At 41.2% G+C, this 25,568-nt stretch overlaps 1 protein-coding gene across 2 annotated transcripts in view; it reads left to right on the top strand.

The window, feature by feature from the left end:
• LOC120531501 (claudin-4-like) overlaps positions 1-25,568 on the top strand; it is a 41,855-nt gene that overhangs the window by 6,087 nt on the left and 10,200 nt on the right. For both annotated transcript variants that reach the window (XM_039756968.1, XM_039756969.1), the window contains exon 2: positions 23,641-23,735. In XM_039756968.1, the coding sequence (XP_039612902.1) occupies positions 23,713-23,735 (23 nt within the window). In that variant the 5' untranslated portion in view covers positions 23,641-23,712. The remainder of the gene's footprint in view (positions 1-23,640; positions 23,736-25,568) is intronic.

Below are 25,568 nucleotides of genomic sequence, written 5' to 3' on the forward strand. Positions count from 1 at the left end.
GTTAATGATTTGCCTTTTGCATGTGTATGCAACATTCAAACTGTACAAAAATGCAATTTAGATGTGTACAGTACATGTAAACAACACAAAATGACCAACTCCTCTATGTCCATTATGTTAGAATATGTTTTTCTTCCATGAAGACGCTGTCATGAGCTGGATCTAATCAGGGAAGGGCTAGTAATAAGTACAAACAAATCAAAGCACAATTAAACTCACCCTTCCTCATTACAACACTGAGGCTATGTTTCTAGAAGTATACAGCTCTCAAGAGCATTTTGAAAAGTCTTCATTTTCAGGGGTTGAAAACACAGAAGGTAGTGTGGATGAACAGTGAAAGCGGAGTATAATACCTGCATTTTTAAATGAAAACGTAGCAGTGTGGACTGTGTCTAATACTGAATTAGGAATATCTGACATTGTCTCCAAGGAAAATCAAGAAATGAAACACAATTAGAAAGACAGTAATGGTGAATCTAAACAGTCACTGCAGTGATTAAAAGGCAATGCAAACCGCTTCTGCCAAGAGAAGCTGTACCAAATTAATGAGTTTTCAGTCTTGAATTAAATATTCAGAGCAATGCCACCTCTTCAGTATTGTCAGGTAGGTCATTCCAGCTTTGGGGAACACAGAGATAAGGCTTGGCCTCCTGTAATATTTTTATGTCTCGTATCTTGGGAATTTGTTTTCAGGACTGCACCCTGAGACCACTGTCTTCTGTGAAGCATTAATAGCATCTGTGACATAAGGGCAGGGTAAGCAGTTTATGACTTTATATGTCAAAGGGACAATTATAAAATGATTTCCAACCCTAAATTGAAGCCAGTAAAGTGATTTAGAAACTAAACTTACATGATTGCACTTTTCACTGGTCTTTTTTGTCATGTTTTGCAGTAATGTAGAGGTGTAAATAAAGAATTTGAGCAACCTGACCATAAACTTTATAACCTTCAATTTCTGTCAAAACAAATAAATTAATCAGCTTTTCAAGATCCCACAGCTGAAGAAACAGCCTTCATTTTGCAATATGTTTTTATAGTTTTCAAGTACAATGTGTTAGCAGGTTCAGCCTTGACTAGATCACTCCTGCTGCGGCTGGTCAGCATTGGCTTTTTGTCAGATTGAAGGCTGTTTTTAAATGACTGCTGCTGACGGTCAACGTTGTGATTACTACTGCATCCCAGAATATCTGTCGCCCCCAGTTGCCCCTTTTAAACCTGTGACCCACCTGAAAGATTCCAATGGCGACCTTCTTGTTCTCTTTACCTAAACTTTCGTTCACATTTGCGGAAATCTCACATTCAAGCAATTTTGAGCAGAACAGGCCATTCAGACTCACTTTTATTTGCCAGTTCTGTCATTTATTTTTGGAGTAGGCCGCTGCTGAATCAAACCAAATAACAATTCAAAATGTGATCACACTTTCAACTGTGGCTTTGTAGAACTGTGCTAGGATGGGTTGGGGAATATTTAATTTCTTTAGTTGGCATAAACAGTACACCCACTGCTGAGGTGCCTTGATGGTGTTAATGTCCAAGGTGAGAGTGTCGGTGAAAGCTGAGCTCAAGAATTTCAAAGATTTCACCATATTTACTGCAGTGTCATTCATTTCTAGGAGGAAGATCTTGTAACTGTTGTTTGCAAAAGTCAATTACCATTTTAACTGTCTCAGTGGTATTGAAAAGCATTTTATTAGTGGCACACTGAGACACAAGACGAGTCACCTCCTTCTATATGTTGTTTTGTTTCCATAAGTAATTAGTCCAATAATGGAGGTGTCATCAGTAAACTTAATGATTTTTACAGAGGTGGTCAGTGGATACAAGAAATAAAGTAGGGGGAGAAGTACAGGTATATAGACCTGAGGGTTACCTGTACTGATATAGTTATTGGGTCACAGGGAGCTGGAGTCTAACCCCATAGCATTGGGTGCTAAATAGGAACCAAAATGAGAGCCCATCACAGGACACACTCATAAACACATCCACGCTCAACCATATCAGACCAGTGTAGCGGCCTGGAAAGCTAAACCTTTTAGGATGTGTTGAAAAAGTGGAACACCCAGAGAAATCTAGGTGGACACAAGGAGAACATCATTTAAACCCAGGTGACTATAGCTGTGAGGTAGCATTCTAATCCCTGTGACATCCTACTGCCCAGCTCACTTCTTCTTTCTTAAAATTTCAATTGTTCTATATGACAATACTTATAGATATGACTACATGTTGTGGCAGTAAGAGCACTGAGAGGTTAAGGGAGTCAGTTAGGTCCATGTAACATGGGTTGAATTGGCATCCACAAGTCTTGTCACAAGTCACAACACCTCAGCAAAAAGGCACGAGACAATACACGGCAAGCAATGGAATCACATCTTAAAAAACTGACATTGCTGTACTTTGTGTATTGATGCTGACCTGACCAGGCTCTGCTCAAATTTTACTGACAACTGAAAGCGTTTTGAGTTTAGGCCCAGCAGAGTTTGTGCATCCGATAATAATAATAATATTAATAATAATAAAAATAATAATAATAATAATCTAATTTCTGTTATCTTCCCCATCAAACTGAAAGAAAAGTAATGTTCAAACTCTCATATTAAAATTAAGTAAAGATTTGAATATATTCAAATGTAGATTAAAAGTTCTAAGACTACATGTACGTTTGTACTTAATGTGCCTTTGCATTCTTTATTTTTATTATTAATATACAGGTACTTGTTTTTACTTAAGTATTGTAATCGTCCAAAGATTTGATGTCGAGATTGTGATAAATCTCAACGTTTTAGACCTTTCCGAGTCCGAAAATACCATTTTTGGAATTATGTCTGTGTGTCTGTCTGTGTGTGTGTATGTACACTTTCACTTACGTAGGTCAACCAAATTTTGCATACAAGTATTAAGTACAAAATGTAGATTTCTATCAGCCTTTTGGCTATTTCCATTAACTGGAAGTGGTAGTTTACCTTTTATTCATGCAGCTGCACAGTTCAATTTATTCAACTTTACTTTTATAATAATTGTTCAAAATATTATTAATTTGATTTGATTTGTTGTTGATGGTTGTTTAATGTACATAATATAAAAATATAATCATTGTCTTGCAGCTTACTCCTCAAATATCCATCCCCATATCGGAATATACGAGAAAGTCTAGAGGAGACCACTCCCGATTTTGTTTGTGCTGTGTCTGCAAAGCACACAGCGCTTATGAGTCATGCACTGATGCAGCCATAACTTGGAACATCCCTTCACAAAATATGGGATTTTCTGTGTAAGGAAAGCAACAAGATCAAAGAGAAAAGTGGAACCAGGACACTTCTCATGCATATAATTCATATATACACTGATCAACCACAACGCCATAAGGCCACAGACGGTGACATGAATAACACTGATTATCTTGCTACAATGGTACCTGTCATGGAGTTTGATATAATAGGCAGCATGTGAACAGTAATTTCTTGAAGGTGATGAGTTGGAAGCAGGAAAAATGGACAAGCGTAAGGAACTGAGTCAGTGGTGTAGCTTTGGGGTTCGGAGGGGGCGGTCTGCACATTTTTGGGGGCGGCATTATTGGTCACAAGGCTCAGTACAATTCGTGTGTAAGCAGCAGGGTTTGGAAAAATATCACTCATGTATGAAAAAAGTAAAATTCTCTGGTTTTTAACCACAAATGCTTGAAAAATAATGTTCAGACTGTCCTTCTGCATCAGACACAGCAGTTGAAATGTATGAGGCAATGACAAAAATAAACATAAACGTTACACCGATAATAATTTCTAGGAAGATAAACAACTAATTTACAATTTATAACTTCGTTTCGTTATTAATCCGAATGCGTTCTTGCTCTGCGCAGAAAACATCCTCACCTATTACTTTGGTTCTGGTTTTCGTAGCGTAATATTAAACTAATAATTAGAACACGGCTTATCAGTGCGACTATACTATATTCTTGTCTAGTTGATGCTTATAAATGTATATAAAAAATTACTGCTGTTTCTTTATATATGAATAAATCTATACAAAATGTATCTTAACTTTTCTCTATATGTCATTTTAATTTTCTATCTAAATAGTTTAACATATTCAGATATGTTGGAGGGCGGCAAATTGAAGCCCCGCCCCAAGCGGCACGAACTCGAGCTACGCCACTGATCTGAGTGATTTTGGCAAGGGTCAAATTGTGATGGCTAGATGACTGGGTCAGAGCATCACCAAAACAGCAGGTGTTGTGGGGTTATTTTTTTTATTTTTTCTCCAGCCGTCTGGAGTTTTTTTGTTTTTTCTGTCCCCCCGGCCATTGAACCTTACTCTTATTCGATGTTAATGTTGATTTATTTTGTTTTATAATTATGTCTTTCATTTTTCTATTCTTTAATATGTAAAGCACTTTGAGCTACTGTTTGTATGAAAATGTGCTATATAAATAAATGTTGTTGTTGTTGTTGGGTGCTCTCAGTATGCAGTTGTTAGTACCTGCCAAAAGTGGTCCAAGGAAGGACAACCACAAAGGGACATGGTTTCCCAAGACTCATTGATGTGATTAGGAAGCAAAGGCCAGCCCACCTGGTCCAGTCACACAGAGTTACTGTAGCACAAATTGCTGAAAAATGTAATGCTGGCAATGACAGAAAGGTGTCAAAACACACAATGAGTAGCAACAGATTGGTTAGAGTACCAATGCTGACCTCTGTTCACTGCCAAAAGAGCCTACAATGGGCACATGACTGTCAGAACTGGACCATGGAACAATGGAAAATTGTGGCCTGGTCTGGTGAATCATGTTAGTCATATGAATGGTCAGCTGTATGTGTTTTTATTTAGGATGCACTATGGGAAGAAGGCAAGATAGATGGCAGTGTGATGCTCTGGGCAATGTTCTGTTAGGAAGCCTTGGGTTCTGGCATTCATGCGGATGTTACTTTGACACGTACCTCCTACTTAAAGTTTGTTTCAGGCTTTGCACACCATTCATGGCAGTGGTGTTACCTGATGGCAGTGGTCTCTTTCAACAGGATAATGCACCTCGTCACACTACAACAATTGTTCAGAAATGGTTTGAGAAACATGACAAAGAGTTCAAGGTGATGACTCGACCTCCAAATTCCCCAGATCTCAATCCAGTCAAGCATCAGTAGGATGTGCTAGAAAAACAAATCTGATCCAAGGAGTCCCAACCTCATGCCTTATAGGACTTAAAGGATCTGCTGCCAACATCTTGGTGCCAGATCCCATAGGACACCTCCAGGGATCTTGTGGAGTCCATATCCTCCACTCTAGTGTATGTCTTTCTGGTCCTTGGTTGCAAAAGATGTGAAGTTAGTGCCCATTTATGTTTGTTTTGTATAAGTCGAGGAATGCTGAGTCTATTTGTGTTTCACAAATGGAGTTACTAAATAGAGTAAATGTTGCATTGTAACAATATTGAATTATTTTCTCCTCACTATATTTTTTATTTGGCAAAAACTTTCATTAAAACAAACTTCAAAGTTTGGCTACTAAGTAAAAATAATACACATGGGTATCCAGTGGACAAAGCAAAACATACAGGATTAAACTAAATGGAATTATTTTTCCCCTGACATGTTACAGTATTAAAAGGAATATCAGAAAAATGTCCATTATTTCCCATTATATTTAATTAGAAGGGAAAACAACTTTTGTTTGCGATGATGACTGCAACAACAAATCAGGGGTGTCAGGTTCAAGAGTGACAGTGCACATACTGTGCACATACAGCTCCAATAAAAGCCCTCACTGATAATAATTTGCCATGAATGTGGTGAGGCACTGAAAACCTCACCTTCATAAGGCCATACCCATTATGTAAAGCCACTTTTACCATGAGAAGTAACTGTTCATCGAGCAGACCGTAGAGGCCGGTTTCTACCGGAAGGTTTTTTGTTTTGTTTGTTCAGGAGTGAAACCACTGAAGAGTTGCTGGTATCAGTTTGGCTTGTCAGAAGCGGTTTGACACTTGTAAATGGTTCAAGGCCAGCCTAAAATCTCTTTAATCATTATAAGGTGGAATCCAATAGGCCAGCAGCCTGAGGGATGAATGGGGGTGGCAGGGGGGCGTGGGTGACACTCCTATCAGGCAAGTGTAAGAGAGTGTCGCCAGTGTATTCCCAGAGCCGTCTTTGTTTTACAGGGCTTTGCTGCCAGAAGCTGTCACATTATTGGATGCTGATGGAGAGTAAAACCACCACACCACCCTCATTACACCCTCATTCGTTTTGTTAAATTTTTGAAGTTGGCACACTCTACAATTAAAAAAAACTTATCAATTTCTGCTACATGAATCTGTTGTGAGAGTCACATGCAGGAGAGAACAATAGAGCAGTTATAAACAGATCCTCCTTCCTCTGTATGTCACAAGTTTCACTAACCTGAAAACATGTCACATTGTGTTACCTGCAGAGTGACTTGTCTACACCTCATGGGCATGTGACTAAGGAAGAGACGTCTGTGTCATGTCAGCTATTTGGAGCAGCTAAAGTGGAATTGGGCAGTGATCAAATGCAACATGCTAGAGCTTGCCTGTTATTTAACATAACCTGTTAGGGTAAAAGGTCTCATTAAGACAGGCCCTCGCCTAAAGTATCGCTGTAAACACACAGATGACAGAAGAGCTATAAAAGTCACATGGGCCATTAGCCTGCAAACAGCTGTATGTTTGCTGTAATCGTAACAGAAAAATGGGATACTACAAAGAGTGGTGGGCTTTCTAAGTGCAAATGTGATCATTTCGGGTCTAATAGGCCTGGCCAAAAATATACAGCAAAATAAATTATAAAGTGGCAGGAAAGACCCCATGAAAGTCCAGCTAAAGAATGCCATGAGGCCCACCCTTCTTAATTATGTGACCCTAGTGTCAATGGTTTCATCCACAGTCACCTTGAGAACCAAAGAGAAATGGCTGAAAGTGTTCTGGAAACAGGAAATGTTCCATAGTAGCCCCCATGAGATTAAAGTATAGCTCCTTTAAAAGCCATTATTGCCAGGACTGCAAAATCAGAATATCTGAAGTACATTTGAGGTGTGCTTTTAGCCAAAGGGTGCAAATGGTTACATACAACATACATTTTATTACAGTTGGAGCACATATTGAATAAGGAGCAGGAATTGAACCAGAAACCTTGTAGTTTTAAAGTCTAATGACTTAGCCACTTCAGTGGGTATGTAGCAATAAAGACATAAAAAGTAAAGTTAAATGAACAGAAGTAGACTTGGATGATCAGCATAGACACAGTGAGTCCAGTGACCACTAACTGAAGAAAAGTCTTCCTGGTGGCTTCTATAGTCACTCTCACACTCCCAAGACCTCCTGCCCTGAAAAGCCACACTCCTTTATTTAATTTTAAAGCTGCACAATGCACTTGCAGGGATGCCTCTCAGTTCATTCTCTCCCAACTCCATGACCAATAAGCTTCATCTCAGCATTACATTCTGATGCTGGGGGAATGATATGCTCTCTTTTCAAGGGGCTGGCCAATTGCTAGTATGGCTCTGCCTGAGCATAAATGTTAGAGGCAGTGCCATGTGCAGCTTATGGCATTCAGTCATCTTAATAATAATAATAATAATTCTTTGCATTTATATAGCGCTTTTCTCACTACTCAAAGCGCTCAGCAATTGCAGGTTAAGGGCCTTGCTCAAGGGCCCAACAGAGCAGATTCCATTTTGGCATTTACAGGGTTCGAACTGGCAACCTTCCGATTGCCAGTGCAGATCCCTAGCCTCAGAGCACCACCAATGACTTATGAGCTGAAATGTTTAGGGTCTCACCTTCAAGAAGCAGTTTTGCATGCCCTCATCCTTACTAGAAGTATTTTCCTTCTAGGCTGATTTGTACAATGTTCTTCATCCTGGCGAAATTCATTCCAGGATGTTGACTCACTTTTTTTTAAGACTTCATTATTTGCATGCCAGTTGCTTTCATCAGACCTGGAAACCAGACCTGCCACTCTGAGGACTAAGCCTCGGGAGCACTGATGCACGGAACTGCAGGGGAAATACTAAAAACTAGGAACCAAAGTCCATGTTTAAGTGATGATATGGGGCTGCGCTGTGACTCTTCTATTTTTATACTCCCATCATTGCAGATTGGGAGTTGACAAAGGTCTGGCACTTTATACAATGTAAGAGGCACTGCCTCCTGTTTTTAGAATAACGTTTTCATACATAAATGAATTTCTGAGAATCATGTGTTTTCAGTGTCTCCTTTTCCCATTACGAATTACACACAAATAGACATATAACGAGTCCAAAAGAAACCTATTCACAGGCTAGCACGCTAGCTGATATATGATCTATATGAACTCTACACTTCAATGGAAGCTTTACAAACTGTATTATAGGGTTTATATGGTCATTATTGTCATGCATGCAAAGTACAGGAAACTTCCTACTTGTATGTGCTAATCATGCAACGCATTGTCACTCTCCGACTCCTTGATTAGGGGATATAACAAATTTACCTTGATATGTATAGCTTCCTTACCTTAATAATCTTAGAATACGGTTTACAACATTAGTGTCTAAATCTCTGATGGCTGTCCAGTGTGACCAGCTGTGGATCACATATACAGCATATTTCTAAAGCTGCACACAATGGTTTAAGCAGTGGGATGGATTCTGCAGATCTGCACAAAAACATGCTGAATGTTGTTCAGGCTATGCATAGTTAGTTTAATTTGATTTTTTTTTAATTGGATATACTTTATTAATCCCAGAGGGGAAATTGTCTTTTTGCATGACCTTTGGGGGTCAGAGCATGGCGTCAGCCATTGTACACCACCCCTGGAGCAATTTTCAGGTTAAGGGCCTAGCTTAAGGACGCAACCAAGTAGGATCCCTTCTGGCAGTAATGGGATTTAAATCAGGAACCTTCCAGACACCAACGCAGATCCTTAGCCTCAGAGCTACCGATGATGTTAGAATAGGCTGAAAGTGCATTAGTTCTTTAGTACAATTGAATGGTTATGATAGGAGTTATTCTGTTACAGGCAATTGCGCATTTCACTGTGCTGTTGGACAACTTTTGTTAGAACACACAATGGTTGTTATGGGTATGTCCTTGGAGATCATGACCTGAGTACTGCTGTGCAACAGATATAAAAGGTCTTTCCCTATCCAAGGTGCAAACTTTTTCTTAATCAGACTTTCACTTATGTACTTCTATTTGTTTCTAGTTCTTTGGTTTGGACTTGACAGATGTTTTTCTTTGCTCTCCTGGTTTTGACCTGTTTTGACTTCATATCCATCTACTAATTACTCCAAATCTCATCAGCCCTGCCCACATAGCAAGTTACCAAGCCTCATAATCAATAGTGCAGAACAAACTTGCCAGTTAGGTAATATCATGAATATTTGAGGTGTATTTTTAGCAAAGTTATATGCATTGAGAATAGTGGCACTGGTCTGAATTGCTGTAGTGGACAGGTAACAATTGACTCAGGATGACATTAACAGCTAAACAGTCTATCACAGGGCACACTCACACTGGGCCAACTTGGATATGCCTACTCAGCTAACCTGCACACATTTGCAATGAAGAAGAAAAACAGAGAACCAGGAGAAACCTGTGCAGAAATAGAGAGAAAATCCAGTCAGGCAATGATTAGGAGGGAATCAAAGTCAGGTTCTTTAAGATGTGAGGTAGCATTGCTATTTACTGTACTTGGGGCTTAATTCATGTATCTGTCTTAATCTTCAATTAAAAGCAAATTTCAAATCACAAAGGGAGCCATGCAAGCATTAAACCCTACAACTAAAGAAAGTTCTTCGTAGGTGTATGTCAACTAGGCACTGCACAAGTTAAGCAATATAAAATTCATGAGATTGTAAAATTTATAGGTGCAAAGGTAACAGCAAGTGCATAAATAGTGCATGACACTTTACAATCTGACCTTGCTCCACATTACCCATGATATTAGAAGAGAAAGATAAGGCAGTGTGTAGAACAATTCAGACCTCATGTCTCCTATGTAAGGTGAAGCAGGGCACTCTGGATACAAAGCAGGAGGAATAAATAAAGATAATTCAAAAAGCAGCTGCCCCAAGGTCACTGACACAGCAAAAAATGAGGGTGACCTCATAGAAGATCCTCATGAATATAATAATTCTTGAATGTGTTCCTGTTGGCTACAGATTTGACTTTGTAACCAGCTGCCCCTCAACCTATTCTCTCTGCATGGTCCATGAACTGAACCGTGTAAATGTAGAACACCTCTGCACACCATGATGGACACCAGAAAAATGAAAGATGGGCAGACTGGGCACTTGAGTGAGTGAGTGAGTGAATAATTAATACTCTTGTCTCATTCTTTAACCTGAATAATTCAGTTTGTGGCAGTCCACAGCATGTCCCAGCACCACTGGGAGCAAGGCAGGAACCACTCTTGGACCCATCACAGGGTTCACTTACACTCACACCTACTTATCGTATAGTTTCGAAATCCAAACTAACCCAACATACAAATCTTTGGGAATGTTGGAGGAAAAACTCTTCACTGAGTAAAAAGATAAAGTGTGGGAAGAATGTAAACAATGTAGGATTCGAAACTAGGACGCTGGATCTGTGAGGTGCTGATGCTACCATTGATAAAGCCTGATTGATTCACCGATTGAGCTCTTCATTGACTGGTTAAAATTTGCCACACACAGCTCATGATTCCCTTCAGTAGTATGAACTGAAACTGCCCAAGATGGGTCCAGTGTTATTCATACATACATTTTCAAGGCTGCTTACTACTGTTAAAGGGCTTGAGAAGTCGGAGTCTTTCCCAGCAACAATGAGCATAGCAAGAAACAGCCCCGGACAAGGTGGTAGTCCATTGGGGTTCATGCCCACACTCAATCACACCGGACCCAATTCAGCTTTCCTACTCCTACTCAAGCCTGTACTAGAATAAAGTCTTAGTTATGGCATACAGTTTGGTGGAACAGCTAAAAATTTTAGACCAGCGTGTGAAATAAATACCCTTTGGTAATCGGTGGTGGTGGGGGGTCCTTGTTAGTTCTCCATAGATGGCTGAACACTGAAGTCTTACTCTGGTTCTGTTGAATATACAATTAGCTTTACAGAATATGCATAGCTTCAACAGACTACTGAAAATGAAAGCTACATTTCCTCGTACTTCTGACCAGCATCAAACAGAGCATCTATTTTTTGTGCTACACACATATACACATTTGTGAGTAAGATCCAGGCCTTTAATGACTTCTTGGGCACAGCCGTCAGCAGTGTGTCTGTCTGCAGAGCGAGTGTCGACCTTATTGAGAGGTTTACTTACCTCGGCAGTGACATTCAGGTCTCTGGTGACTCTTCCTATGAAGTCAGTAGGCGGATTGGGAGAGCATGGGGGGTCATGAGATCACGGGAAAGGAGTGTCTGGCACTCCTGACATCTTTGCAAAAGGATGAAGGTCCAAGTCTTTAGAGTCCTGGTGCTTCTTGTCTTGCTATATGGTTGCAAGGCATGGATGCTATCCAGTGACTTGAGACAAAGACAGGACTCTTCGGAGAATCCTTGTGTACCGTTGGTTTGGCTTTGTATTGAACGAATGGTTGCTCATGGAGTCCCAAATGAGGCACATTACCTGCATTGTGAGGGAGTGTCAGTTATGGCACTACAGACATGTGGCATGGTTCCCCAAGGGTGACCTGGCTCTCAGCATCCTCGTTGTTGAGGACCCAAGCAGTTAGACCAGGCCAAGTGGATGCTCACGTAACACCTGGCTACGGCAGATAGATGGTCATTTCCGGAGGGTGAGACTGGTCAGTCTGCCTTGGGGGCTGTCAACCAGGATCCCGAGCTGTTCCATCATGTGGTGGCTGTGCCATGCACTGTACCAGTGCATGCTCCCCAACCTGACCTGACCTGATCTGGGACATTTTTATTGCTCCTTTTTCATTTTTTAAGATTTACAAGTAGAGAACTTTTTTTCCTTCATTCATTTCGAGCTGAATTAGGGTAAATGAATCACCATTATGGGCAGCACAGTGGCCCAGTGGTAGTGCTGCTGCCTCGCAGTATGTACACCTGGGTTCGCTTCCCAGGTCCTCCCTGTGTGGAGTTTGCATGTTCTCCCCGTGTCTGCGTGGGTTTCCTCCAGGTGCTCCGGTTTCCTCCCACAGTCCATGGACATGCAGGTTAGGTGCATTGGCAACCTTAAATCGTCCCTAATGTGTGCTTGGTGTGTGGGTGTGCCCTGCGGTGGGCTGGCACATTAGACACTGACTGACTGACTGACTGAATCACCATTATTGGCACCCTGCCACAGATAAGCACTGTAGCTCTATAGTAGGGAGCGCGGTGGGCAGAAGCAGGTCATTTAGAGGGTAAAGCAGGCCAGACTCCCCCTAACAATGACCTTCTTCAGAATTCATATTTTCCACATTTGAGCCTATTTTTGGACACTAGGTGATTTAGAATATCATTATAGTATTAAAAAATTTTATCTTCATGATAAAAGTTTTTTTGATTGTGAGACTTGCAGGAGGTCCAAAGGTTTATTTAGAGGGTCCAGAACCCTCGCTGGAACCCTTTTTATTTCACTTCAGCTCCAATTTTCAACTCATTTTGTGATTCTGAACCAGTCACCTGTCTGTGTTGCATCTGTAAAACGTCTTGTAAATAAACACACCTTATCCTGATCTCGTACTGCAGTGGTTCTCAAACTGTGGGGCAGGCCCCATTAGGGGGGTGCGAAGTAATGAAAAGGGGGCGTCAAGATGTGAAAAAAAGAAAACAAGAATCAAAAATATGAAAAATACATCTATTGAAACCAAAACAAATTAACTTAAACTACATTCTGATACTAGAAAAATAAATATAGAGTTAGATAAATGTCAATAAAAGTTAAGTAGGTATAATAAAATATGCATCTATGATGTATCATTAATTAAAAAATAACAAATTGGTATTAGTGGGCTCCTTTCAAAAAAATGTTAGGAGGGCGTGATTAAAACTGTTACGAAAACTTGGATCACAAATACTTAAAAGGTTGAGAAACGCTGTCGTACTGTAAGTCACAAAGGGCGAAGGTATCAGCCAAATACATATTCATTCTCATTAATTCAAGTAAAGCAAAGCCTAAAGAATGTTAGCTCGTTTCTTGTAATCTAAGGACTCCATAATGCAGCATCTAGTTTCTCTTTGTTTTTCCTGCTCCAGCTTAGGTATCTGATTTGAATTTCATAAAACAAAAACACCCAACCCAGATCAAACAGTAACCATGGGTCAACCCTGAACTGATTTCCATTGTCTGGGGCATTCCTTACGTTCTTGCTTTAAGGGGGAGAGCAGCTCCACTACTTCCATTTTATGTCTCACTGGTGCAATAGAGAAAAAAAAAAGAATCAGAGGGGTGGGTCTATCATGAACACATTTGCATATCTGTGAGCACAGGCATGTCATTGGCAGAGCTCCTTACATACAGTAGAAATGACTGACTACTGAGGGTTTAGAAATGCCACAAAGTTCTGAGCCTGAATAAAGAAACAAGAAAATGTCTTCCAGCTCTAACAAAGTGACTGAAATGAGTAGCCTGAGAAAACTGAAAGTCATTTTGCACACACCAGGTGAAGAGAAGAGAGACCAAGGAGTGACGTTGGGACAGACAGACTATTGTTGTCAACACTCTATGCTTTACATCTTAAATAAGACTGTAAAGAACTGAAAACGACTCAGATTCAGATTACCACTGTCTTATCCATTCAGTGCCGGAAAATCCATAATGAAGCCAACATGGAAGCAACACAGGAGAAAATCAGGCAAGGGAAATTCAGACAAACACCCTGTGATGAACTGGCATCTTGGCCAGGGCTGTGCCCTGCGTTGTGCCAAGTGGATTAATTCTCAGAAGGTTAGGTTATCTCCCAGTTTACAGTTTCAGTGTCATGAAAAATCAAACTGCCTTTATAATAGTATTGGAGCAGACGGAAGTCCTGTCAGCTGTTTAGGAGCACTGCTGAAAGCAGCAACATTTTCTCTAATTTTGTTTTTAATGATATGTGGTTGGAAGGCAGGGATGTGAGAAGCCAAATTAAGCAGTGGGCTTCCTTAAAGATTAGTGTAGCTGCCTCAGAGCTCTAGGGGACTGCATTCAAATCCCAGTCCGGTCCCTCTCTGTGTGGAGTATGCATGTCCATCCTGTGTCTATGTGGGTTTTACCTTTGAATTTCAGTGCCACTTCTGTTGGCTCTAAAGAGGCAAGGTGCCCTGCAGTAGACCGTCATGCCATCTAGAGATGGTTTCTGTTTTGCGCCCTGTGCTGCCAGGCACAGCCTATTAAGGGCAGGTTAAAGAGGTGAATAAATAAATTAAAGACACGTAATGAAAAGGCTCTGAGACTGAAACACATCCCACTCAGGTATTTACAGTTTGTATCTTAGGATTTGTGTTTGCTGAGCGTCTTGGACTCTTGAATGAGTGTAAGTTTAAAGTGTCACTCTGAAACATTTTCAGAAAGTCAATGGAGTTGGTGTCTCTGTCACACGTAGTCACCGCAGCTTCATTCAACCTGCACTCAGGTTTCCAGTCTACATGTGGGTGGAGGAAAGCACCTGTCAGCTGAAAAACCAGTGTGGTAAGTTTCTGGGCCAACAGCAGATGAATTTTCCGAAACAATATTCTAGTTTCACTGAGAACAAATTAAAGCAGCCATTGTGCCATTATAACAATATGTCTTTGCTAAGGGATTCAGTTAAAAAAAGCCAATGTGATATAATAAAGAGGAGGTTTCCTAGAGCTTTTGAAATTCTGTGTTTAATAGCAAGGCAGTGCAGTGCTTAAAGCAGTCATCTCACTTTCCCAGCCTGGGTTGAGTTTGCTTGTTCTGCTGATGTTCAGCTCCCACTTGACTGCACGTTGTGCCCTATCTCCTGCCATGTGTCTTATTCATAAACTGCTGTTTCTAATTTTCAACACAAGTGTACATTGGACTCTAGAAAGCGTTTATTCTGGCAGGGCACTCTAACTGCTTAAGAGACGCCAACCCTTTGCCTGTCTGTAGGCTTTTCATTTTGGGTTAGGGATGATGATGACTGGATTTTTCACCCTTTTAAAATTCTATCATGATGGTATGGTCTCAAAGCAGACATATTTCTGGACCTCAGTCCGTCATTAATAATCCATGTCTCCAAATTAGCAAAAGAGGAATAGAAAAAGAAAGAAAGAAAGATAGAAAGACCTGTTTCCCTTCAGGATGAATTTGAAAAACAACAACGTTCAGCTTGGCCAATAGGAAGGTGAAGTTTTGTTTTAAAATTGCTCAGTCCTCTGCTTTCTGATCGCCTCTCCCTGGGGGAGTTAGTCTAGCATAGCAGGTGAACAAAGTAATAACGGCAAAACCTAAGGACAAAAGGGCGTAGGCTTTAAAGTAATCTAGGAGAGGAAGATTCCATCTTTGTTTAGAGATTAGTTCCCACAGGAGCCTACAATCGAAACATTAGAAACATGACTGGCTTTCAGTGCCACCAGGGATCAGTGTGAGGCCAGTCACCATGGTGATCAGCGCCTATTGACTTGCTGCACTTATTATAGCTTAACATTCTCAAACCTGCTTAATCCAGTTCAGGTTCACAGGGGGGCTGGATCCTATCCTGGCAGTAATGGGCACAAGATAAGAATCAATCCAAGTTCTGGTGCCAGTCATTGCAGAGCCTGCTCAAAAATGACTACACCAGGACTGATATGGAATCAGCCATCACCCCGATGAGTCTACCTATGGGGATGTGGAGAAAAAAACAAAGACAGGGAGAACCAGCAAACTTTAAATGGATAATGGAGGCAGGATCTGAACCCAGGATGCTGAGCCCAAGAGGCGCTGCACTTAGTTTTCATCAATTCGTCTATTTTCTGGCCCACTTACTCAGTTCATTCTCACCACACCAATTTTAAAATTGCCTGTTTTTTGCCAATATGCTGGACAATTTCAGCTTTAGTCTTGTGGATTCATGAATAATCACGTGGATAAATGATAGGACAGGTACAAATTTACAAAACAGTGAGGTGGATGGATGTTTTTCTTCTGTAACGTACAATAACATCGTACAATAATAAAACCTGGCAAAGTTATACCAGTCAGTATATCAAACTTTCCTCAAAGGGAGGTTCATCAGAATTGTAACTCCATAGCTATGCCATATCAAGCACATTAAAACATATGTTCTTTTGCCCATTATTAATGGGACCAAATCTAGGGCCTGAGGACTGTCATGGCAGCAGCAGGTGCTCCTGGATGGGGTGCCAGTTCATCACCAGGCCCACTCACATTGACAAGGGGCCAGTTTAGACTCACCACTTAATCCAACATGCATGTCTTTAGGAAGAGGAACAAAAACCCGCACAGATATGGAGAACATGCAAACTCACCACAAGGGTTCAAAGCCTGGATCTTTGAGGTATGAGTAGTAAAAACTGCACCACTATAAAATATTATACTTGATAAACTTGTACTGTGCCTTATTCTTAAATGCATTGTGTCCGAGGATCTATGCCCTGTAATGTGTGACAACAGCTTAAGAAGGTGGACTACTAGTCACAAGGCTGTCAGTTCAGACCCCATCATTGATTTATTGTGTAAGCTACTTGTCTTACCAGGGTGGCAATTTAAGTTTAGAATTCTGAAACCAATTATAGCATGTGTCTATGACTTTGAATCACTTTGGATAGAAGTTTCAGATACATAGATAAATAATAAATAGACTGCTGTCATGGCATAACTATGTCATCCTGTCCACCACTCCCCTGTACTCTTATCACACCAATTTGTCAACTATTGTTTCTTTGTTTCATATAAAAAATGTAAACTGGTTAGTAGATTTCAGAACTTCTGCTTTGTAGGCCATTGTAACTTGTATTTTTTGAATTTGAAACGTGACCACCATAGTGGCCCAGTGGTTAACGTTGCTGCCTCGCAGTTCCAGAGATCCGTGGTCCCTGTGTATGTGGAGCTTACACACCAGCTCTGTGTCTGCGTAGACCTGTGCCAGGGTCCAGAAGCTTTCTTCCATATCTTAAAGATACTATTTTCAGATTATCTGGTGGTTTTAAATTGGTCAATGGGGTGTGTAGGTGTGTGTGTGTGAGCATGTATGCTCAGTGAGGACTGAGGTCCTATTCAGGGTTCATTTTTGCTTTTCACCAGGGCTACTGGCATAGACTCTGGCTCACTGCAGCCTTTTAATGGACTAAGAAATTTCATAAAATGGATGGATAAATGGAATACTCCAAGGGCACTAGCCTGATGAAGTTCACCCACAGATTTGATCTTCTTCCCCTACCACCACTACAGGTGACAGATTGCGGGCCTTGTCAATCATCCTACTCCCCTCATGTTTAGTATTTCAAGCACTGCAATAAAATAAAAATGTATTAGCTATATGTCTTGTAACCAAAAGGGGGTGCAAGTGAGCCCCAAACCGCAAACACAATGTCACCCAACCCAACGCCGGGCTCAAATTAAGAGGATTTTTTTTGTCTCCAGCACACAAAAACAAAATGATGACTAATTATGAGGCGGACATATTGACAGCCATATGGACCAACAGACATTCAAGTCAAACAAGCAAAGACAGGGAAGAAATGAGACTGTCAGGCAGGTGGAAAGACAGACCAGTAGGTGTCAGTGTTCACATTCAAACACAGCACTGTTTCTCAGATATAACACAGTGCCATATAATAGTCTCAAACCAAAAAGCGCAAGGCAGGAGCCTTCTCAGCATGGTACACCAGTCTAATGTAGGACCCACTCATGCACTCAACATACACAAGGCCAGACAACCTAACACATATTTTTTTGGATACGACGGAGGAACACCAAATACCTGCGGGAAAGCCCACACAAAACAAGAGCGAATGTGCAGACACCATACATTCAACAGCACGGGCATGGAGTTCTAGCCCAAGACTCTTTATCCATGAGGTGCTAACCACCGTGCCACCTCAGATAAACGCAGTCACTAATAATATCCTGTCATGGAGCTGAATGCTTCAACTGAATAACCCCTACCTATGGAGTAGAGCCACTTTCGCAATAAGAAACACCTGTTTAGCAAGCAGATCTGCAAGGCTGGCTTCAAACAGATTTTTTTTTTTTAAACGTCAAACCACTGAGGCGTTGGTGCTATCAGTCTGGCTTGTTTTGACACTTGTGATATATGCTGCTCACATGTTTAGGTCCAAGCCCAGCCTGAAAATGGTTACAACACACCATAAGCCAACAGTCAGTGGCAATGGGTGGAGGGTGAAACCCTCCTGGCAGCATGAGTGTGAACTGCATGTGTCTCCTGCGAGTGTGTGTGTGTGTGTATGTAGGGGTGACACTCTCATCAGACACGAGTACGAGGGTGTCACAGTGTATGCCAGGAGCTCCTTTGTTTTAAAGCATACTGCTGAGAGAACTTATGGGGCCCTGAAAGGGAAGTTTGATGAGAGAATCTACAAATTAAGATGGACGCAACACAAAAATGCTTCCAGTAGAGGTGAGGGATTGCTTCATTTTATAGCAAGAATAATCTGAGGATACAATCATCATAGCCTTCTTGTGAGATCCTAGCATAACTTGTATGGAAGCCAGAGTGTCATCTTCTTTGTTGACCAAAACCTGTTTAACTGGTAGCCATCAGCAGATACTAAACAGAAACTCATTTGCATAGTATCGCTGCTACACACAGATCTGTGTGCGTGTGTGTGCGGCACCTGCCGATGGTGTCAACAAGAGACAGCCTGAGCACACACAAGATGAACTGCGGAAGGACAGGCCTTATACACAGCAAAGCATGGGTGAAACAGTATGTCGGCCACAGGTCATTTAGAAACAAGCAATGTATTAGACATATTAACCAGCTCCCCAGTGGTCTCCCAGAATAGAACACCATATCTATATGATAACTGACCAGTGATAACCTGGAATGGGACATCACACTAAATAGCTGACCAGTGGCGTCTTACAGAGAAGCAACATATTAGGCAGCTACCAGAGGCCACTTCAAAAAAGAGGCCATATTGGAGATTTGAGTAGTGTTCACATTGTACTAAAGCCAGGGTGTAGCCAGAATTTAATTTCAAGGGGGAATTGAAAGCACATGAACCATAATTCCATGTATGATAGATCAGTTGTCATGAAATATATTTTGTGGGACTAACTTGGACACCAGACAGCTGACCAGAGGTAAGGGAAAAAGGACACAGCATTAAATAGCAGGCAAGTGATCTACTGAACTTCTTCTTCTTCTTTCGGCTGCTCCTGTTAGGGGTTGCTACAGCGGATCATCTTCTTCCATATCTTTCTGTCCTCTGCATCTTGCTCTGTTACACCCATCACCTGCATGTCCTTTCTCACCACATCCATAAACCTCCTCTACTAAACAGGGACACTGAATTAGCAGAGTTAGTGATATCCTGGAAAGGAGCCCCTGTATTTACGTAGCTGAGTAGGGGATTTGCTGAAAGAGGAACGACATACTGTGGTGGCTGGCGCCCTGCCCGGGGTTTGTTTCCTGCATTGCGCCCTGTGTTGGCTGGGATTGGCTCCAGCAGACCCCCGTGACCCTGTAGTTAGGATGTAGCGGGTTGGATAATGGATGGATGGACATGTGGATAGATTTAAAATAATTTCAGTGAACTGCATTGGAAATTTGTTTTTTACATTTCTAAAGTCATCTGTTAAAATAAAACAAATATGCTTAGGTTAACAAAAAAATCCAGTTCTGATCAATAAAAGACAAAAAATATAGTGGATATATTTAATTTAGGTGCGGTGGGCTGGCGCCCTGCCCAGGGTTTGTACCCTAAGTTGGCTGGGATTGGCTCCAGCAGACCCCCCCGTGACCCTATAGTTAGGATATAGTGGGGTGGATAATGGATGGATGTAACGACATATTTGACTGGTGACTAGCATTCCCTTCAAAAGGGGCCACTGTGATGAGCAGCTGACCATAGATCAGCGCTTTCCGATTCATTTTACACTCTCACCCCCTGTGGCGGACGAGGCCGATTTCGCACCTCCTTGATTTGAGAAGAAGTATGAAAAAATATGAGGTTAACGCAGAAAAACAGATCACCAATTGAAGCTTTATGAATAATGTATACTTTATTCTCCATCAATAATTGTTTTGATAAAGCCATACTCAGTGTAATCCTCCTTCCATTTTCTAATTTTTTCGCGACTAGCCATGATTAAATAAACGGTAAAAAAGTAAGAGCGAAGCGACGGTGACTTATTGAGGCACGCAGGCGAAAGCACAATACCACGCGGGCTCGAAGTAGTGCGTCAAGTCGATCTAAAATACGCGGTCAGATTTGAAAAAATATATCTTTTCAAGTTCTATTTGGATATAAGTAGGTTCTGTTTAGTCGACAGAAATATCTTTGGTAGGAATGTAAGTTGAATTTAGTCTTTAAATTTCTATGGTGAAGAAAAATTTATGCAATGATGACTAAATTTAACTTACATTCCTACCAAAGATATTTCTGTCGACTAAATAAAACTTACTTATATTTAAAATTTAAATAGAACTTGAACAGATACGATAGTTCATAATATCCACGCAGCACTAAGTGCACGTAAGAGCGAAAGTCATCCGTTTTAACAAGCAGCGTATTGCACTGATACGAAATAGCCTGCCCATTTAATTATTTAGGAATGGATAGATAAATTAAGATTTTGTACAAATAATGTTTTTCATTTTTCTTCCTCGATGGATTCTGGCACCCCCAGCAACAGCTGCTCGCACACCCCCAATCGGGAAGCGCTGCCATAGATTATCTGGAAAGAGACACTGAGCAAGACAGTTAGCCAGAGGTCACCAGTTTAGAGCCTCAGTGTTATGTAGCTTTCACAATTTAGAACTGTAAATTGTTAAAGAACTGACTCTCTGGTTGGAGGCCAAGTGACCATCTTCATGTCGAACTGTCCTATAGTTACAGTAAGGAGTGCAAAGTCACTCACTCCAAACTTGGAACTCAGCATTAGAATGCGTTCACCCACATCACAGGCTCAGAAACAGCAGAGTGACAGGGAGTGGCCATTACTGGCGCAGCAGATTTTAGACACAGAAATCAGCTGAACGAGTTTGAGACAGCTTACAGTGCCCCCCACTGGCCCGGCTACGGTGTAGTGCTTGCAGTTCCCTGCCTCTCCCTCCTCCTCCTCCTCCCTCAGCTTTACCTCAGTGTGGAGATAGTGAGTCCCTTTGTTTTTCTTGGAAGCAAAAAAAAAAGAAAAGAAAATGAGCCTCAGCAGTGGGAGTCGAATTCTTCCCAGTCTCTGCTTTCACCACTTTAATCTGAACGAAGAAGTGAACTGTAAACACGGGTTGAATTTCATTGGAATTCAGGCAACCTTGTGTTCTTTCCAAGGTTCTCTTTTTCCTAAACGGACTATCAAGAGTGTTTTAATTTTACCTTGACTTCAACACCCATGTCCTGCGCTCAGATCTCAAATGCTACTCCAACCACCTAATATGACAAGAGTCCATGTTTCTAACTGCATTCCAGCTCCCTTGTATCCACCTTAGTCAAGCTCTGCAATAGCAGGGGTGCACTGCTGACCGAATTCCCAAAACAATAAGGTAGCCAGAAGCAGGTGCCCCCTTAAGTCCCCTAATGTGTACAGTGCTATGTCCTCAGGAGCTGAAAAATAAAAAACATTGTTTCTCTTTTGGCATTGGGGTGTCTCACCTACTTTCATGTAACTTCCATGAGATTCAGGGGTATGGACTCCCCATGGCCTGTCATCAAAAATACAAACAGGAAATAAACACAAATAATCTGGGATGTATGTCAACATTCTTTAGCCATGGCCAGCCAGAACATTGTGGCCAGTTTGTCACACAGAAAATGTCATAATCGGAAGTTGACATTTGTCTTTATAATTGTGCATGTGTTGTCAAGTTTTTCACTTTTTAATATTTGGGTGGTTCAAATTGGTGATCTCTTTGCTTTAAATCACACAACAGCATGTTACATCTTTCTAAATTCACGAGACAAGGAGATTTTGAGCTGAAGACATCTTTGACAGACTAAACATAGAAGCAGGAGTGAGATACACAAAGCATTATGGCTTAGTATGTTTTCAATTGCTTTGTAATGATTTGGTATGAGTTTGCTGCAGTTTGCTGACAGAAAATGTTTTACCACATCAGACAATTGGATCCAGGGCCCATCCAGTATTCTCTCGGTGTGCATTTTGCATGTTCTCCCTGTGTCTGTGTCCATTTGTTTTTTATCTCTTTTCCCCTTTGATCCCAGAGCTGTAAAGGTTGGCTACTCTAAATTGGCTCAGGATGTATAAGTTTATCCTGTGGTCGATTGGCTTTGCACCTGACGCTGCTGGATTCTTGACACCATTACAGAAAAATTAGATTGACAAAATTGTATATTCACATTTACTGGTACAAACGTTGGCCTTTTGTGTTTGCTTCACATGCCAACAGTAGTGCTTTAAAGCCAGAGGAAAGGAAATCAGTGTTTATGTTCAGATTCATCACCTTATCAAAAGCTCACATACTCCTGTGTGCTGACTATGTAATGAAGATATTTAGTCTCTTTCACCAATACTGGGCATTCAAGGGCCCAAGAGCTTAGCCTAACATGCCAGTAGAATTACAAAGATATGATTCACTTGAGTGTTTGGCTCAAATAAAGCCACAGATAAGCTACACAAAGGGTTTATTAGCTTTTCAGCGATAAATATATGATGAAGGTGGCAAACAATGTGCACAATGCTGATCCATTACAAATGATTGAGTACAAATATCCCACGATGCTAAGCACAGAAAAATCAGCCTGACTGAATTAAATATAAAATATGTTATCCCTGTGTCCTTGGGGGTCTTCCTCCAGTAATTCCTGTCTCCTTTCAGGCACCAAATATGTAGGTGACTCTAAATGGGTCATAAGGGTGTTCAAAGCTGCGATGATGGGCTTCAGCTGCCTAAAAGCCAGAGGTGGGCAAAGTGGGTTTAAAAAATGAATGGACGGCATGTGCACATTTATAAATGTAATGCACTTAAGTAAAGCATAAAGAACTGCTGCCTCATCCAGAGTTGGTCCTTGCTTTGTGCTTGTTGCTGCTTGAACAGGATGCATTATCCCTGGCCCAGATCTGAATTACGTTTTAATAAGTGAAGGAGCAAGAAGTGCTAATCTGCTTCGGTCTACAGAATGCCTTAAAGGCACCTTCAGTACAACAAACTCTGTAATGTTAGAAATGCCAGCCAGGCAGGATGAAAGCCCTAATGAGGCACAGAATTAAATAACTTTCTTCATTAACAGAAGAAACTGGCTTCTAATGTGGGTTGGAATAACAACCACCGTGACTGCAGATCCCACCACATAACCCGTAATGAAATGCATGCTCACTCACAGCAGCTTAATGAAGTGTTGCCAATTCACAAACTACTATTGCTGATATTTGAAGCTTTCAGATGTGTGAGGAATTCAACATGCCAGATGCTAATTCATGACATGAGGGGATTATTTCAGCCGAAAGACTCAAAAGCTTTCTTTCCAAGTTTTGACATTTTTTACCTTTCTTTCTATATTTTTATTTCTATTATTTCAAAACCCTCAGAAAACAAAAAAAAAAAATGTGTAATTTATGCTCTTGTTTATTTTATTTTTGCCAGCCCTGCACTGGGCATCTTCAGCCACATTGCCCAGGACATCCTGTTCTCTGTCTTCAAAGTCACAAAGAGTTCATGTTTTCTGTCTGTTCTTTCAGGTAAGGAATGTAATAATTTGGTTATTACCCATAATCCACAGTTTTGGAAGATGTACTTATTGTCTTAATTTGTCCATTTTATAATCCTGCTGATTCATGTTCAGAGTTGCAGGTTTGGAGGCTGGCAGCATCAGATGCAAGGCAGGGATTAACACTGGGCAGGGCAGGCTATTGAAGGTCATCAGTAACATAAGCAGGGTGTGGAGAATGCCAGGTACAGGGAGAAAAATCCCAGATATGGGAGAAATGTGCAAACTGCCATGTCCAGGATTTTGGAGATGTGCCACCCTACTTTGTTAAAAAACTTCATAAGTATGTGCTCCTTCTCTATTCCAGGAGAAGCAGGTGCAGAATCCATTAGCCATTGTTCAAGTTCAAAGTTTATTGTCATGTGCACAGTAGGAAACACGTTTCCCTGTACAATTAAATTCTTTCTTTGCTGTCCATACCAAATGACAAAACCAACGTATAAAGACAAACATAAATAATAAGTAGCAGAGGCAGCATAAAGTATTAAAACAGAACAGAAGTATAAAGTGTAATTGTGCAGTTAGGTGTGTGATGGACAGGTCAAAGACAGTTGTGTGAGGTAGATATAATGAGGTGAACCATGGTTATAAACTCCAGTCAGTTATTTAGGAGTCTAATGGCCTTGGGAAAGAAAGAGTTCTTTAGCCTGGAAGTCCTGCATTTCATACTTCTGTACCTCCTGCCTGAGGGCATAAGTGTGAACAGTTCGTGTTGGAGGTGAGTGGGGTCCCTGAGGATCGAGGCAGTTCTCCTGCGGACTCTACAGTTGTAGATGCTCTGCATAGAGGGCAGTGGGGTCCTGGTGATCTTCTCAGCAGTCTTTACCACTCTCTGCAGGCGTCTGCGGTTCATAGCAGTAGTTTTGCCGTACCACATGGTAATGCAGCTGGTCAAGATGCTCTCAACAATGCAGCTGTAAATGTTGCTGAGGATCTTAGTCGACATACCAAACTTATTCAGCCTCCTCAGAAAGTACAGCTGTGTAGTATTAAGTGTCTGAGTGAGGTCCTCACTGATGCAGACGCCCAGTTATTTAATGCTGCTCACCCTCTCCACTTCAAGCCCTCAGATGAACAGTGACCGGTGAGGTCTCCTCTCCTTCCTCATGTCCACTATCATTTCCTTTGTCTGGTCTGTGTTGATTGTGAGGTTGTTGTCCTCACACCATGACGCCAGACTGTCCACCTCCCTCCTGTAGGCCGCCTAATCCCCACCAGTGATGCATCCTATCACTGTGGTGTCATCTGCGAACTTTAGGATGATGTTATCTTTGTGGGTGAACAGGGTGTACAGGATGGGGATGAGGATGCATCCCTGAGGGTGCCTGTGTTTGTGATAATGGTGGCTGAAATCCTATTACCAGTTCTGACAGACTGGGGCCTGCCAATCAGAAAGTCTAGGATCTGTGAAAAGTTAACATATAGGCTGGATGTTGTGAAAGGAACACAAAAGCAGTGGCATGGAGAGTTGAGATTCAAGTGGGAAAATCCTGGAGTTTTGAAGACATGTGCAGGCACATGGCCAATGGAGACTACTGTACTTAAGTGCTTCTCATGGCAAAAGAGTGACAACAATAAAAAAGCATACTGGCCCACAAGCAGGGACTCTTTTAAATGATGTACCATGGGATGAAGACAGGTTGAGGTCACAGTTCTGATTCAGGTCATACTGTATTTCTATCTTTAGCCACTGTGTTCGGCTCAATTTAATTCCTGTACCCACAACAGAATTGTTACATCCCAGACATTATATTTACATGTATTTATTTACTGGACAATTCTATCCAAAGTCACTTACAAAAGA

Source organism: Polypterus senegalus, chromosome 6, assembly GCF_016835505.1.
Source record: "Polypterus senegalus isolate Bchr_013 chromosome 6, ASM1683550v1, whole genome shotgun sequence".
NCBI classification, from domain to species: domain Eukaryota; kingdom Metazoa; phylum Chordata; class Cladistia; order Polypteriformes; family Polypteridae; genus Polypterus; species Polypterus senegalus.